The following is a 15459-nucleotide window of genomic DNA, read 5'->3' on the forward strand; positions in this document are numbered from 1 at the left end:
CCCGGACTCCATCTTCAGAAAGGAGGCACAGAGCTCTTCCTTGTCTACAGTTGGGCAAGTGGTCAGCCTAGTCGAGCAGAGCACTTTCAGAAGATGGTGGTAGCCTATGATCCGCAAGTGGAAATCACAAAAGGTGCTCATATTCAGGGAGTGAGCCATAGTGAAATGCCATAGGAGAGCCTGGTGGAAATCGTACCCGGAACAAAGTCCCTGTTACCTTCTGATGCCTCCTGTAGCGACCTCAGACCTCTTTCTTTTAGGCACTTGGATTGATTGGCCCCCTCTGCAGGAAAGTTCCAGGATATTCAGAGTGGAGACCTGAGCCTCACAAGCCACAGCCTTGCACTTAACAGAAGTTGGTTGAATTAAATTTAATCTCAGCATTTTGTCGATTTCTAGTCCAATCCCTAAACTTGCCAGAACTATCCCAGGTCAAGTTTGTGTTTTCTCTGAGACAGGAAGTCACCTAATGCCTGCCTGTGCCTTCTTTTCACCACCATCCTACCTACAGCCCTTGCCTCTGAAGCGTATCTTTACTGGCCCTTGTGGCCACGTCAGTCCAGGATGCTGGAGGGCTCAGGGAGTTCCAAAGCAGGTGCCAAGGCCAAGCCAGTCATTTGACTCTTTGTTGCCAAGCAGTTTAGCATGCCAGGCACTAGTGGACATCAAGAGAACTGGCTATGAAGGAAAAAAAAAAAAGAAAAGAGAGAACTGGCTATGAGCTGGTAATCATTGTAGCCAGTGGAGGGCACATGGGGATTTATTGTACTGTTCTCCCTACTAATGTGTGTTTGAAGCTTTCCAGATGAAAAATGAAACCAACAATTGAGCTGGAGTGTGTCCCCAGCTCACATCCTTTTTATCATTTCCCCATCCAACACTACACATCAATGCTGTATCTGTGTTAGGCTAGCCTGGTAGCACCACCATTACTGAAGCATCTAATGGAAAGAGGACAGTTTTAGATGTTGGCAGATCAGGGATCTTGGCCCAGGTCTGACCTCCTTGGTTCTGTTTCTCTAATCAAGTCACAGATGGGACGAGCTTTCTTGTCTGGTCATTGTGAATTATATCACTTGTCCTCAATCTCAGGGATAGTGAGAGGGTAACAAGAGAAATAACACCTGTCAAAGCCATGCTTTGAAAAGTTAAGAACCATTCTGCAAGTTCATTTCTGCTCATTCTTCTACATCTTTATGCGAGGTACAAGTACAAGGTGACTTAGCAGCTGAGGTTCAACCTGCTGGTATCTTCCCTTAATATCCCGTGTCTTACAGCTGCAGCTTCGACCACGTACTTCTGTCAGAAGAGCCTCTGGGCCTTGGCTTGGCAGCAGGCAACTTGCTCCACAGCCCATTTAGAGACATTTTAGCTCCCCTTGCATGCCGATACAAGCCTAGCAGCAGTGCCAGCTCCCTTGCCAGCATCCCCAGGGCAGGGAAAGGATTAAGCAGGGAGATTGATGGGTTCAAAACCGTGATGTCTTGAAGATGCTGGACTTGGGAGAGCACTCCCTGCAGACTAGTATAACCCCAGGTATCACAGCTAGGCAGAGACCAATGACATGCTTTCATTTCCAAAGTCCCTGGAGATTTTGATAATTCGGGTTTCCATTCTCCCCATGGAATCTGAGCCATGGCTTTGACAATCGATACAAGGGAATTAAAATTCACCAAGCTTTTTTAAGGACACAAAAGAATTACGTTTCCCCTACCCTTTGGTTTTACTTGGGTGCTTTTACTGTTCAGTCTTAGCCCTGGGCTAGGTCGCACAACGCAGGTCCTAGCTTTGGATCTGCAAGGAAAGTAAAATCCCCGTAAAGGACAAAGAAAACCAAACATGAAGCCTCTGGGTCCTCTCTGGAGGCCCCACAAGGTTCTGTTTTGTCTTTCCAGCTGTGATCTCAACTCAGAGAAGGTCATGTTTTGTTTTTGTCTTTTGTCTTCCTGCTCGTTCCAGTTGGTCCCAGTCTTTTGAGGTGGGGATTGCTGGGAGGTCACAATGTCAGATTGTTTGAGATGACAGTTCCGGGAGGGAGAGCAGGGCTGAGGTCATGTGCCCAGTGTTCTGAGCAGCCCAGAACCGAAAGACTCCGTCACCAGGCCCATCAGTGGTTTAATTGTTGGGCCTTTCCCTACAGGTCTACTGACCCTGTCTTTTAAACAAAAAGTCAGGACACGTGATAAATGTCTGTACTTATGAAGAGGGTAGAGTGTCAGAATATTTGAGACCACAGTGCCTTGGGAAATCTGGGATATAGGTTCACCTTAGTGCCAAGGATCCTGAGAGATCCTTTACACTATTTCTCTCATTCTTAGCGGTCTGCCTTACTCGCTGTGAAATCATGATTCTTTGCGGTTTTTGGGTAGGTAAGGAATACAGTGACTAGGGACAGGCACCTTGAAATGAGAACCCCAGCCCTACTACTTTCTAGCTACAGAACTCTGTTCCTAGGTATCCTCACCTGAGGGTGTGGACTAGCGCCCACCCCGTTGTCTCATGGGTTGTCATGAAAATTAAAGAAGCCACGTGTGCCTGGCGTATAATAAGGACCCAGTAAGTAATAGCTATTTGTGGTGTATAATGGGAGAAAGAGACTATAAAAGTCAGTGTGGGGTGGGAAGCAGTGTTGGTGGTTAACCCATCAAGGACAGGCTCACTGATGCCCCAGGGTTATAGTTACTGACATATGGGAGGTGGCTGGGTTTTCTGAGGCCATGTGTCTCCTGAAGAAGGGAAAGGAGATTTTTTTTTAATGACAAATTTTTATTATGGGAAATTCCAGCCATATATTTAAGTAGAGAGACCAGTATACCCATCACCTAGCTTCAGAAATTATCAATATTTTGACAAATTTTATGTATCTCCCTCCACCTGATTTCTCACCTCCTACCATGAAGTGTTTTAAAGCAAACTCCAGATACATATGAACTGTAAGCCATATGTATCTCTAACAGAAGATATTAACAATATTGTCAACCTAGAAAATTAATAATCATTCCTTAAAATCACCTGATACTAGGGTGACAATGTGTCATGGTTTGGGGCAGACCATGTTGTTGCCAATGATTATTAAGAGCACCCTAGAAGGGGGATTTTTAAAAGTCCTGCTGATGGGTGTGTCTTCCAGCCCTTCTCTGCTCCGTGCCTCCTCTGTGCCTATATCTCCCCTCACATGCACATTCGTACAACCTTCTTCATTTTCTCATCCCCCACCCAGGTTTTTTTTTTTTTCCTAAAATATGTTCAGGAGACACCTGGGTAAATCCCCCTGGCTGGGGATATGTTAGGTGTCTACTTGATTTGTACTGAATTTGTGTCAAGTGTTTTCGAAAAAAGACTTGTGGTTTTCTCCAGAGGCTACAGCAAAATATCTACCAGTTTTCTGGTTTGCATTTTATAACCTAAAAGAAAAGAGTGAGAATCTGTCCCAAAACAGGGTGATTTGATGAAAACAATTGACAAAATCCCAACTAAATAGAAAATCATCCAGGAAATTCAAGACATTACATTTTTGTTCCATTTTTTTCCCCCATCTAAAATCTGTATAGTTGTGAAGAATCAGTATTTAACTAGGAACCAGGGTTCTGCCTCCTGTGATCTCGGATGAATCTGTTACCCACATTAAGCCTTCCCTAAACACACCCCCACCCCCACCCCCAGCATAGTCCACTCCATTTCCCTGCTTCCATTTATCTGGATATTGATTAGCAATTGTAACTACATTGTAATTTTGCATTTAGATCTTCCTTGAAAAACTCAAAGACAAGGGGACCTCTCTTATTTCCCTCTGTATCTCCAGTGCCTGGAATAGTGTCTGGCACATGAATGTTTGCTGAATGAATAAATATTTGTTAAATGGATAACTGAATGAAAAAACAAATGAGCCCTATTTTTCACTTCTGTAACAGTGAAACTAGGTTATTCTTGTGATTTCTGCAGTTTTGTGATTGGCTGAGGTTGCTCAGCTAATTTACGATGGAACGGGACACACTGAGCTAAGAAAGCCGGCCCTGGGACGGTGGGAGAGTGAGGCTCACTTACCTTCCCCCGCCCTGTTTCCTCTGTGCTCCTTTGGTCTCCTCCTTCTTTCCCCACAGAACACCTCCTTACCCACTTTCTTATCTTTCCCCACCCTGTGTGCTGGTTTTCAGGGCTCCCTGGAATATCCAGAAGTTGATTCCATCATGGCAGAACTCAAGGTGGAGACCCGGGCCAGCGTGGATTGGCAGAAGCGCTGCCTGGCCCTGGAAACCCAGCTTTTCCGATTCCGCCTGCAGGCCAGCAAGATAAGGGAGCTGCTGGCTGACAAGGTGGGTCCTGGGAGCAGGTTGCGCCTAACCTCCCTGATTCTGTCAGAGAGGGAGAGTTGGGGAAGGCGAGCTTTCTTTTTCTTTTTTTTTTTTTTGAGAAGTTTGATTGATTGATTAACTATATTTAACATATAACACTGTGTCATTCAAGATGTACAACATATTAATTCGATACATTTGTATACTGTAATATGATTGCCATTGTAGCCAGAACTAGTACATCTATTATATTATTTAATTATCTTTTTAGTGGTTGGAATAATTAAGCTCTAGTCTCTAAGCAAGTTTGATGATTATAATACAATATTGTTGTCTATATTCAGTATACTGTGCATTAGATCTCTAAGGCTTATTTACTACCTGTTGCAGGAAGGTGAACTTTTAATAAGATGTTTTCTGCACAGGCAAAATGAAACCCAAGGTAGTTTGGTTTTTTGAAGATCAAAATCAAAGCAGTTTACTAATCTGTCATCTTGCATTCTTTCCTGCTTTGCTTCTCCTATGACACACCAAAGAAATGATACTAATCTTCTTGGTCCTGCATCATTTCTGGAGTCATGTGTGGCTACAGTGTGGGCTCTGTTATTCCCTTAACATTTCTTCCTCAGTGCGGGGAAGGAAGGTGTTTTAGGAAAGAAGAATAGAAATCCCCATCCTACTGCTCACCCTCTTTTAAGGGTACTAGCCATGGAAGGCAGCCTGGTTTCCTGGTGACCCACCAGATCCACCTGTTTCTGCCACTAGCCATGTGACCCTGGGCAAGTCTAAGGCAGGGACACAAGTGTCTACCTTTCAGAATTATTTTGAGAACTGTTTTGTATCACATATGTAGAGGTTCTGGCATAAAATAAGTCTTAAATTGGAACAATCTTTACAGGTTTCTGTGGGCTGGTCTGGGAAACTGACCATCATTCATGTTTCCATTTGGAGATACATTCTAAACTGTTTTCTGAGGCATATTAGAGCACAACCCATCTAAAGAGTGGCCACCTGCACTAAAACTATATATCTTAAATGAATCAACCATTCTCTCTATAGTTTTTTTTTTAAACAGTATCCATCTGCTAGCAAAGCCTTCTTTCCTAGTACAAAAGTAAAAGTCAGTCCCCTTCTCTCCAAGTAAGGCCAAAGTCTTGATGAGTCAAGCCCGCATAAATAACCTGTTTTGTTGACAACGCCACAGCCTGGAGTCCAGGGAGACAAGTCATTGGTGTCACCTCTGCCTTTCCACTGCTGAAGGAAGAGGCCTTGGACTGGCTTGGACTGGAACTCGTGAACCCTGGGTCTTTTGGTGCTGCTGTCTCCTAGTTCAGGCTTTGCAGAACAGAGACCAGCAGTCTTCCTATGGGTGTGGTTCAGGTACTGTTAGCAGAAAGGGTCAAATTCACCTGTCTCGGGGAAAGGGAAGCAAGCCTTAAATAGTTGTTCTCAAAGTGTGGTCCCGGGACCCCCTCTACCAGAAAGCTGGAATGCTTGTTAAGCATGTATGTTCCTGGGCCCCACCCTAGTCTTCCTGCTCCAAGTCTCATGCTGCTAAGAATCTGTATGTTTAGGAAGTGCCCGGACCTTGGTTTTGTGCATTATCAAGTTTGAGAACCTTGTCTTGGATATGGCATTAGAGGAGTGCAAGGGAAGGGAGGGGTAAGTAGGGGTTGACTCAGCCAGCTGGTCTAAAGCACATCTCAGAGGCAAGAGACTTCTGTTTCTAGTAATAACCTAAAAATGACCTCTATGAGATACCTAGAAATACTAGATTAAATATTTTAAATATCTTTCTAAGTACAGAGCTAGGTACTAAAAAAATAAGAGGAATCCTCAGGGGTAAAGTGAAGAGGAAACACCAGAGTAGTACCCAACTCCGGCAGCTGAGTTGGGACGGGTGAGTGCCTGGCTTCCCTTTAGTAATGAAAGTTTTGAGGTTGAGTTTTAATATCTGTGGAGACAGAGATGAGGTCTGGCCGATTGGAGGCTGGAGCTGAAACGAAAACTTCCATGTGAAGTCAGGACTATCAAAGGGCTTTGCACTAAATAGAAAGGTGGACGAGAGAAAGAAAGTCATCCACCAGCACAGGTAGCTGACAGAACTGCTTCTCATACTTAGCTCAGGCTCTGGGCAGAAAAAAGAAAAATAAAGAAAATGAAAAGTGTTCCCTGATGATGTTATTGGCTTAGCATTAGAACTTATACTACCTGTGTGGATGAGGAACTCTAAGTTCTGGGCTGGTGATACCCCTGGGAGACCTTGTAGAAGCAGATGCAGAACCTCTTTGGAGGAATAAGACCTTGACCCTGATCACACAGGATCCCCACAGCAGAAAAAAATTCTTAGTGAAGATGAATACATGCTCCAAAAATGACTAAAGACTACACACTTGAGAGAGCAATCCACAGTGAGTGAGAGTCCACATATACAACAAACAACTGGACTCAAATCACCACCCCCCCGTCGAGAACTTCTAATAATAGAACTGTGGGCAAGACAGTATAAAATCAGTGAGTTCAAAACTACTGAAGATGTAATAGAGTTATTGAAACTATGAGACAAGAACAAGACACCATCCAAAAAGATCAGAAAAAGAATCGAATGGAACTGCTAGAAGTGAAAACTGTTTGCATTGAAATTAAATGTTCAGTGGATAGATTAAACATCAGGCTAGGCGCCACGGGAGACGGACTTCATGAACGGAAGGAGAGACCTGAGGACGTCACCCAGAACGCAGGGCTGAGAGGTGAAGACATAGGCCGAGACGTGGATGTCAGAATGACAGGATCCTTCCTGAGATTCCAAAAGTGGAGAGAGTGAAGGAGAGACATTACTTGAAGAGATAATGGCGTCAACGTTTCCAAGCTTGATGAGAGACTTGAAGCCTCAGCTTCAGGAAGCAAGATGAGACTAAGCAGTAGGCGTGGTTAAAAATCCATTCCTTCTCATGTAACGTCCCAGACATACGCAGTCTAGCTCTGTGGGGAGGTCTGCTGCACGTTTGAAGGTGGTTCAGCCTCATGTCTGCATTCCAACCCCTTCTCTTTGAGTGCATGACCCAAAGGTTGCCTTCATTCCTTCTACTCATATCCCATTGGCCAGAACTTATTCACCTGGTTGTACCTAGCTGAAGGGAAGATTGGAAAGTGTAGTCTTTGTTCTGGATTACCATGTACTCTGTTAAAAGTCAGAGGTTCTACTTATATGAGAGAGAAGGGGAGAACAGAAATGGGGAACAAATAGCAGTCTTTAAGTCTAGATTTTAAGTTTAGAATAATAGTAATAACAAATAGAAATAGAGTATATAACTTTCAAAGCAGGAGAGCAGCTATTGGAAATGAGATAAAGTCTATTAGATCCAGGCAAGGAAGAGAAAAAAGAACATAGAAAACAAAGTACAAAATGCAATGGTAGAGGGGGGAGAGTGTAGGTCAGTGGTAGAGCTGGTGCTTAGCATGAATGAGGTCCTGGGTTCAATCCCCAGTATCTCCATCTAAACAAACAAACAAACCTAATTACTGTCCCCCTAAAAACAAAACCCCAAAATGCAATGGTAGAAATAAATCCAAATATATTGATCATAAAAAGACATAGACAAGAAGGTCTGTTATAGCACTGATGTGTGAAAAATTGGAAATATTCTAAATGTCTGTCAGCAGGGGGGATGGATAACCATGTTGAGTGTATTTGTACAATGGAGTACTACATTGCAGTTAAAAATGAGTCAAGGGGGGAAGGTATAGCTCAAGTGGTTGAGTGTGTGCTTAGCATGCACAAGGTCCTAGGTTCAGTCCCCAGTACTTCCGTTAAAAAAATTAATTAAAAAATAAGGTCAATAAATCTCAAAACCCAACATTGAACAACAACAATCAGAAGGATGTCTATACGTAGAACAATAGAGTTTATATAAAGTTTTGAAATCTTCACAAAGCAGTACTCTGTTGTTCAGGAGTATGTACAAATGAGGTAAACACGTAACACAGTCAAATGTAGGGTAAATACAACGGGAAGGGGAAGAGTAACATTGGGGAGAAGTACACTGGAGGCTTCAACTGTCTGTAGTGGTCCATTTCTTAAAAACATCAGAAGCGAATATGATAAAAATTAAGATTTGACAAAGATGAATGATGGATACATGTTTTTAAAAAATTATTCTCTGCATGTTTCTGTTGGCTTGAAATATTCCATAATAAAAAATGTTTTGAAATGCTGCCCTCTCCTATTCCCTAGGGGCCTTAAACACCTTGTAAGTAAGACACCCTCTCTCCCCATAGCCCCTTGGGTCTGGGCAGGTTGAACTTTTATAAATTTAGCTCCTTCTCTTCCAGGCTTTCTTTGTCACCATCAAAGTAACCAGAATGCCCTCCCATAAAAACGCTGGGGACTCAGGGTGTGACTTGGGTAAAGAAAGGAGAAGCATGCAGACACAGGGCAGAAGAGAGTGCGGGTGTGGGAGGAGGAGAGGGAGGAGAAAGAAATCTTGACCGGGAATCATGAGCCAGGAGACTTAGGTAAGAAAGAGGCTGGGACATTAGCCCGACACCGGACCTCTTGGCAGGAAAGCTTAAGGCTATAAACACCATGTTGCTCAATGTCGAGGCTGTGTCTGTCACCTGCTGTCATGCTCAAACCAATAGGCCAGGTTCAGTCATTCATTAGCGATTTTCCCCTAATACATCCAGGTAAGTTTCACAGGAAGAGATGACAGGTTTCTCAGGAGAGCTCCCGCTGGGGCTGGCCCCTGGTCCCCGTCTGTGTCTCTCCTCCCAGAACTTAATTGTTAGTCATCATCAGTCCCACCTGCACCCAGGTGAGCCAAGTCAGCTGGGACCCTCTGGCCAGCCCCCTCACTCATGTGCCCCCTCCACTTTCTGCACAGCTCCCCCACCCACCTGCCTGTGGAGATTGCAGTGCCTGGGCGACTGATGGCCACTCACTCGCTGCTGGCGGTCATGCAGGGAGAGCAAGCCACGCCTGGGTGTTTCCCAGGGGACAGGCCGTGCCTGGGATCAGATACCGTCCACTGGCTGCTAAGGCTTGGAAGCACGCCCTCCTCCTTCCCCACCATACGGCCTGCTCATACCTGACTCCCTCTTGCAAAATTGCTGTTTGAGACAGGAAATAATCTGTGCTATAAAGCAAATTAAAAAAAAAAGAAGTCAAGGCTGCCAGGTACTCACTCACCTAAGGGTGAGAGAGAAGAGGAAGGGCAAGGATAGGAGGCATCCTAGGCCTTGTTCCTGCCGGCACACCTCTCATGGCCTGGTGTGCCATTGCCGGGGCCACCCATTCAGAAGCCAAGCGAGCTGTGGGGTCACTTTCCATCCAGCACAGGAGTCGAGGGAATGGCTTAGGTCTTGGAGTTCCCAACTTGCTCTGTTCCTGGGAGCCGTTTCCCCAGCTCTCTTCTTGGTGTGCTGAAGAAGTCACAGGGGTGGTCAGATCAAGCTAAAACTTGATGCTGTTCTAAGAGCTGGACAGTAAAAGTCCCTTGGACTTTGTTCATTCTTGCTGAGCTTGTGCCTCAGTTATCCCATCAGAAGAGTGGGGATATGCTATCTGTCCTCAAAAGAGCCTCGTAGGAATTATCATGATGAATAATACATGGCATCAATATTAGAACTAAAACAAGCTTAATTTTTTTTACTTATTTGCTGCTTATCTGCTTCCAAAAGGGAGTTGAGTGGATTTATTAAAAAGAAGACGTTATATAATAAAGCACCCCTCAGTTTTGAGCTTGAGTATTTTTAACTGAGGCAGCTCTCCTCAAGCCTGTTCTGGGACTGCGTGCACTTCTTTTCTAGAATCCTGTATTAGTTTCTCCAACCGAGGTTTTAAAACACCATAACTCAGTTTTATATTTATATACCAAGAATTTGTAGTTCAGAACTTTTTTTTTTTTTTGAGGGTATAAATGGCTCAGTTCAGTTCCCTTAAACATTGAAACAATGACTGGTGCTCCTCCCGGCTCAGACCATGGATTATATACAGAGGCGGCGATTCAGTTTCGGCACCCGCTTCACAACGTGTGGACGGAACACAAGGCCCAGGAAAACATATCCTCAAATGCCTCAGAATTTGTGAAAAGGCCAGGTGGTATGAAAGGCGAGTACGAGGGCTGTCAGGTCTAGTTGGAAATAAAGTCTGCATAAAGCCAGCACAGAAACGGCCTTAGCAGACAGATCTGATTTGCTTTGGGAGCAGATGGCTTCTAGAACTTTTATTCACTGTATACGAGTGTGTGCGTACATATGTGTGGGTAGAGAAATTTTTTTATTGTTCTCCGAACTCTCATTTTAATTTTTTTATTAAAAGAAAATTTGTGGGCAGGGGAGATAATTAGGTTGTTTGTTTATTTAAAAGGTGGTACTGGGGATTGAACCCAGGATCTCATTCATGCTAAGCACGTGCCCTACCACTGAGCTGTACCCTCCCCACCCCAAATCCTCATTTTTAATAAGGCCAAGTATAGTATTTATCGCTAGAGCTCTGTACTCCTATAAAGCTCTTCAAGAAGAGGCCAGTGCCTATGGGGGCTTGGCCCTGGGATGCTTACATCCCCAAAGGAGTCAGTTAGCTTTGCTTTGCATTCTGCAGCCAGTCCAGTGTTTTTCAGAGTGTGGTCTGTGGACCACCTGTGTGAGGGTTACCTGGGATTTTCTTTTCAAGCACATTCCTAGGTTCATGCCTCAGACTAGCTAAATAAAAACCTCTCTGGGTCAGGCCCAGGAAACTGCCTGTTACAGGCTCTAGGTGGATCCTTATGACCCAGAAGGTATGAAACCTACTGCCATGAACTTCTGCCGTGGCCATGTCCCAGGGCCACATTCACCTGTCCTAGGGGAAACCTTGAGCCCTGAGAGCCTCAGAGAGGGTTGTGGGCTGGTGGGGAGTCGTGGACCCACAGACAAGACTTGGAGTCCTTTCTTTCCTTTCTTTTCTGCACTGAAGACATTAGGGCAGCCCCATAGTCATGTATTTTACATATTTGTGAATAAGCATATGATTTCAATTGAACTGATACTAAAAAAAAAAAGTTAAACATCATTGTCTTTGATTAAAACAGAATTAGAACCATTTAATAGATTGGGTTACAATCTCAAATGCTTGCAGGCAACTAAACTTAAATACATGAGGCAGGAGGGTTCTGGGGAGGAGTCAAGGGAACAGGCTACAGTTAGAAAAGAAACCAGGTATTGCCACGAGAATATGTAACCCTAACGTGTCCAGATCTCCTGAGTTGTCAGGAGAAGCTGAAAGTCACAAATTAAATGTGGAATCTGTGGAGTCAGATGTGAGGGGCATGGTGGCTAAAGGTATAATAAACTGGAGCCAGTCCTCTGAGTTTGAATCCTGGCTCTGCCTCCTACCTGTGTGACCTTAGGCAAGTTACCTAATCCTTCTGCGTCAGTTTCCTTATCTATACAACAGGGATGATATTAGGACCTGCCTCCTAGCACTGGGATAAAGAGTAAATGAGTTAATACATGTAAAGTGCTTTCACCAGTGCCAGACACACAGCAAGTGGCCTTGTTTAGTTATATCTGTGTCTGCCAAACACCCACAACATGGGTAAGTCTTACGTGATGCCCTGTAGGCTAGTAGTTGGCAACCTCTGGCTTAAAGCTGTTCTTTCTGTGGCTGGATCATAAGTAGGATGACCATATAATTTATCATCTAAACTGGGACACTTTGGAAAGAGAAAGGAAGGCTCCATTACTAATTATTCTGGATGACAGATGAACACCAGACTGTCCCAGACCAACTGGTCTCCCTGGTCCTGCGTGTCATCTTTGTATATGAAAATCCAGCAAGTAGCTTATATCTGTGAACTCTTTAAGTGCCAAGTTGTGCACATGAACTTGATGTGAGGCATCTCGTTTGAGCTTCACAACAACCCTAGGAGGTGGACACATTACTTTTTTTTTTTTTTTTTACCAGTGAAGAAATTGAGGCACAGAGAGTTTAAGGAATTTATCTAAAGCCACAATGTGGTGGAGCCAACTGGATTTCAGAGCCTTGGCACGTATCTATACCATTCTCTCCCATGGGTGCCAAAGCAGTAGTAAGAATGTTGAACCTCTTGTGGAGAAAAGGGAACCCTCCTACACTGTTGGTGGGAATGTAAATTGGTGCAGCCATTATGGAAAAAAATATGGAAATTCCTTAAAAAACTGAAAATAGACCTGCCCTGTGATCCAGCAATCCCACTCCTGGGCATATATCCAGAGGAAACTCTAATCCAAGAAGATACATGCACCTTACTGTTCACAGCAGCACTATTTACAATAGCCAAGACATGGAAGCAACCTAAATGTTCATTGACAGATGATTGGATAAAGAAGTTGTGATATATAGATATATATACACACACATACATATACATACAATGGAATACTACTCAGTCATAAAATAGAATAAAACAATGCCATTTGCAGCAATGTGGATGGGCCTGGAGATTGTCATACTAAGTGAAGTAAGTCAGAAAGAGCAAGAAAAATGCCATGTGATATCACTTATAGTGGAATCTATAAAAAGGACACAAATGAACTTATTTACAAAATAGTAACAGACTCACAGACATAGAAAACAAACTTATAGTTGCCTGCAGCGGAAGGGGGTTGTGCAGAGGGATAAATTGGGAGTTCAGGATTTGCAGATACTAACTTCTATATATAAAATAAATAAACAACAAGGTCCTACTGTATAGCACTGGGAACTGTATTCAATATCTTGTAATAGTCTATAATGAAAAAGAATATGAAAAGGGATATATATGTATAACTGAATCACCATGCTGTACACTAGAGATTAACACAACATTGTAAACCATTTCAATTCAATTAAAAAAAAGAATGTTGAACCCTTTTCGGAGGGACATCTGAGACCCAGCCTGGTGTGGTTCTGGGCTCAGACCACTGCTCAGCCCACAGGACTGTGCCGGGAGTGCAGGAGGGTGCCCTCTGGCTCCTGCTGCCTTGGGGCTGTATTTCACAGCCTCGCCAAGTGTAACAGGGAGCTGTGGAAACGGGGATTAGCTACCAGTTTGGCGCCAAGTGTATTTCATCAGGTCGCTGCAGCCCGTTCTAGGCTGGCTTATGAGTCTCATGTGCGAGTCGCGGCTGGTGAAAGTGGATCCCGCATAAAAGTCAGCCGCCCAGACCTCACACCTCCTTGGCTGGTGTGTCACCCAGACTAAAAGAACAGCTGAGGACATGGTCCTAGGGAACCCTCTGAGAGTAGGAACAGAACCGAAATAGGGGCGGAGGGCCGCCTGTAGCCTCAGCTTTTCAGAGTTCCAGATGTGGCCCCTTTTTCTGAGTGTATGGAACAATCCGCCACCACGAGACCCCTATCATGTGCTGATGCTGGGGTTAAAAGAAGAGCTGGAAAACTCCAAGAATGCCATTCTGATGTAGACACACCTGAGAGTGTCCCAGTGGCAATGGAGAAAATGTACTTCCATATAAATGGAGGGAAACATGATGTTAAAGATACTCTCTTCAAACAAGGACAGCGGGACGTTGGTAATTGTTGGAGCACAGTGATGGATACATGGATGGTCCTTATACTCTTCTCTATTAAAAAACTTCCAGATGTTCCAAATGGTTTCAATGCTCACAAATCTGTTTTAGAAAAAAGAGAATCCTCTAGCATAAAGATGAATACAGAACACTTTGAGTCTGGAGTGTCCTTGCCCGGAAGATAAGAATGGCTGGGGGGTCAGCAGCAGTGAGGTCCACGTGGCAGTCGGGCCAAGGCTGGGAGGGGACACTAGGGTCTGAGGGGTGCCATCCTTTCTCTCTGCTTTGGTGATAGCATACCTTAAAGGATGTCTAATATTAAAGTCTTGAGGGGGAAAATGCTCATCATATTGTCAATAAAATTCTGGCTGTGACTGGTGTCATTAACAACTGTTGACCCAAACGGAAATGCCCAGGTGGGACGTAGGACTCAAATACATTCTCTTCTTCCCTCTTTCCTGGTTTCTCTGTCTGTAAGGTCGTGAATACGAGTGATCATTTCCTATGGAAATTTGATGTCTTCTGAGCTACAGAGTAGATGTTAGATCTAAATGAAGGTTACTCTGGGAAACTTGTCAAGAATCCAAAGCCTTCCCATTCAGTATTTCAGTATATTCTTAAAAATTAAATGCTCCCAATAATTGTATTCGTTAGAGGTGTCCCTGATGTGGGCAGAAACTCCAACTCTGGCTAGCTTAAGCAGACGGGGAATTGACCAGGAGGATCCTGGGACAGCTCACAAAATTGAAGGACCGACCTAACAATCAAGACTTGGTCAAGTTTGGGCACGTTCTCCAATGCCACCCCCTGGCTCTCATCTCTGGTCTCTTGATCCCACATTTCAGGTTCCTGGCGAGAGAGAACCTGACTGGCTCCTAGGGAGAGAGAGTCGGTTCTGGTGCTGAAAAGGGAAGGGTTATATAGTATTAACCTAGTCACTGGAGGCCACCGTGATGTGTCACCCACCCCCCTCCTACCAAGTAGAATTTTTCTGAGTGTGCTAGGAAGCCACCCCTATAACTAGAATGTTGGTTTCTTCTATGCTGTTATCTCCCCTGTAGCTACAGAGGCCCAAGGGCTTTGATTTTGGAAAGGCCATCTGGCTCTAATGGATGCCTGAGTCTGGCCAGAACCAACCTACTCTCTCAGGCTTCAGTCAAGAGGTTGCGTCCTGATTATTAAACCCCAGGGAGGAAGGAAAGAAGAGAGGGAGGCATCCTTGGTCTGAGCACAGGAATGCCTGTCAAAGATGGTCCTGTCCATTGGGGCATTTTTATCCCATGAGTTATGAATCTTGAGTTTTATTTGGGATCCTTGGTCCTTTCAAAGGGAATGTGTACTTGGGCGGGGTGAGGGGGGAGGTAGAGCTCACTGGTAGAGCACATTCCTAGCATGCATGAGGTCTTGAGTTCAACTCCCAGTACCTTCATTAAAAAATAAATAAGTAACACCTCATTCCTCCCCACCCCCCAAAATACAGTGCTGTATGTCAGTTGTATCTCAATTGGAAAAAAACATTGTATCTCAAAAGGAAATTGTATCTCAGAAGGAAAAAAACATTAACAAAAAATTTTTTTTAATTTAAAAATCCAAAGGGAATGTGTACTGAAAACATCTGTCTCTCCCCAACCCCAAGGGG

At 44.2% G+C, this 15459-nt stretch overlaps 1 protein-coding gene across 2 annotated transcripts in view; it reads left to right on the top strand.

Moving 5' to 3' along the window:
- The window catches only part of PLEKHH1 (pleckstrin homology, MyTH4 and FERM domain containing H1), a 50604-nt gene that overhangs the window by 2827 nt on the left and 32318 nt on the right, over positions 1-15459 (top strand). For both annotated transcript variants that reach the window (XM_031453903.2, XM_031453904.2), the window contains exon 2: positions 4155-4313. In XM_031453903.2, coding sequence (XP_031309763.1) covers positions 4188-4313 — 126 coding nt within the window. In that variant the 5' untranslated portion in view covers positions 4155-4187. The remainder of the gene's footprint in view (positions 1-4154; positions 4314-15459) is intronic.

This window comes from Camelus dromedarius, chromosome 5 (genome assembly GCF_036321535.1).
Source record: "Camelus dromedarius isolate mCamDro1 chromosome 5, mCamDro1.pat, whole genome shotgun sequence".
Lineage (NCBI taxonomy): Eukaryota > Metazoa > Chordata > Mammalia > Artiodactyla > Camelidae > Camelus > Camelus dromedarius.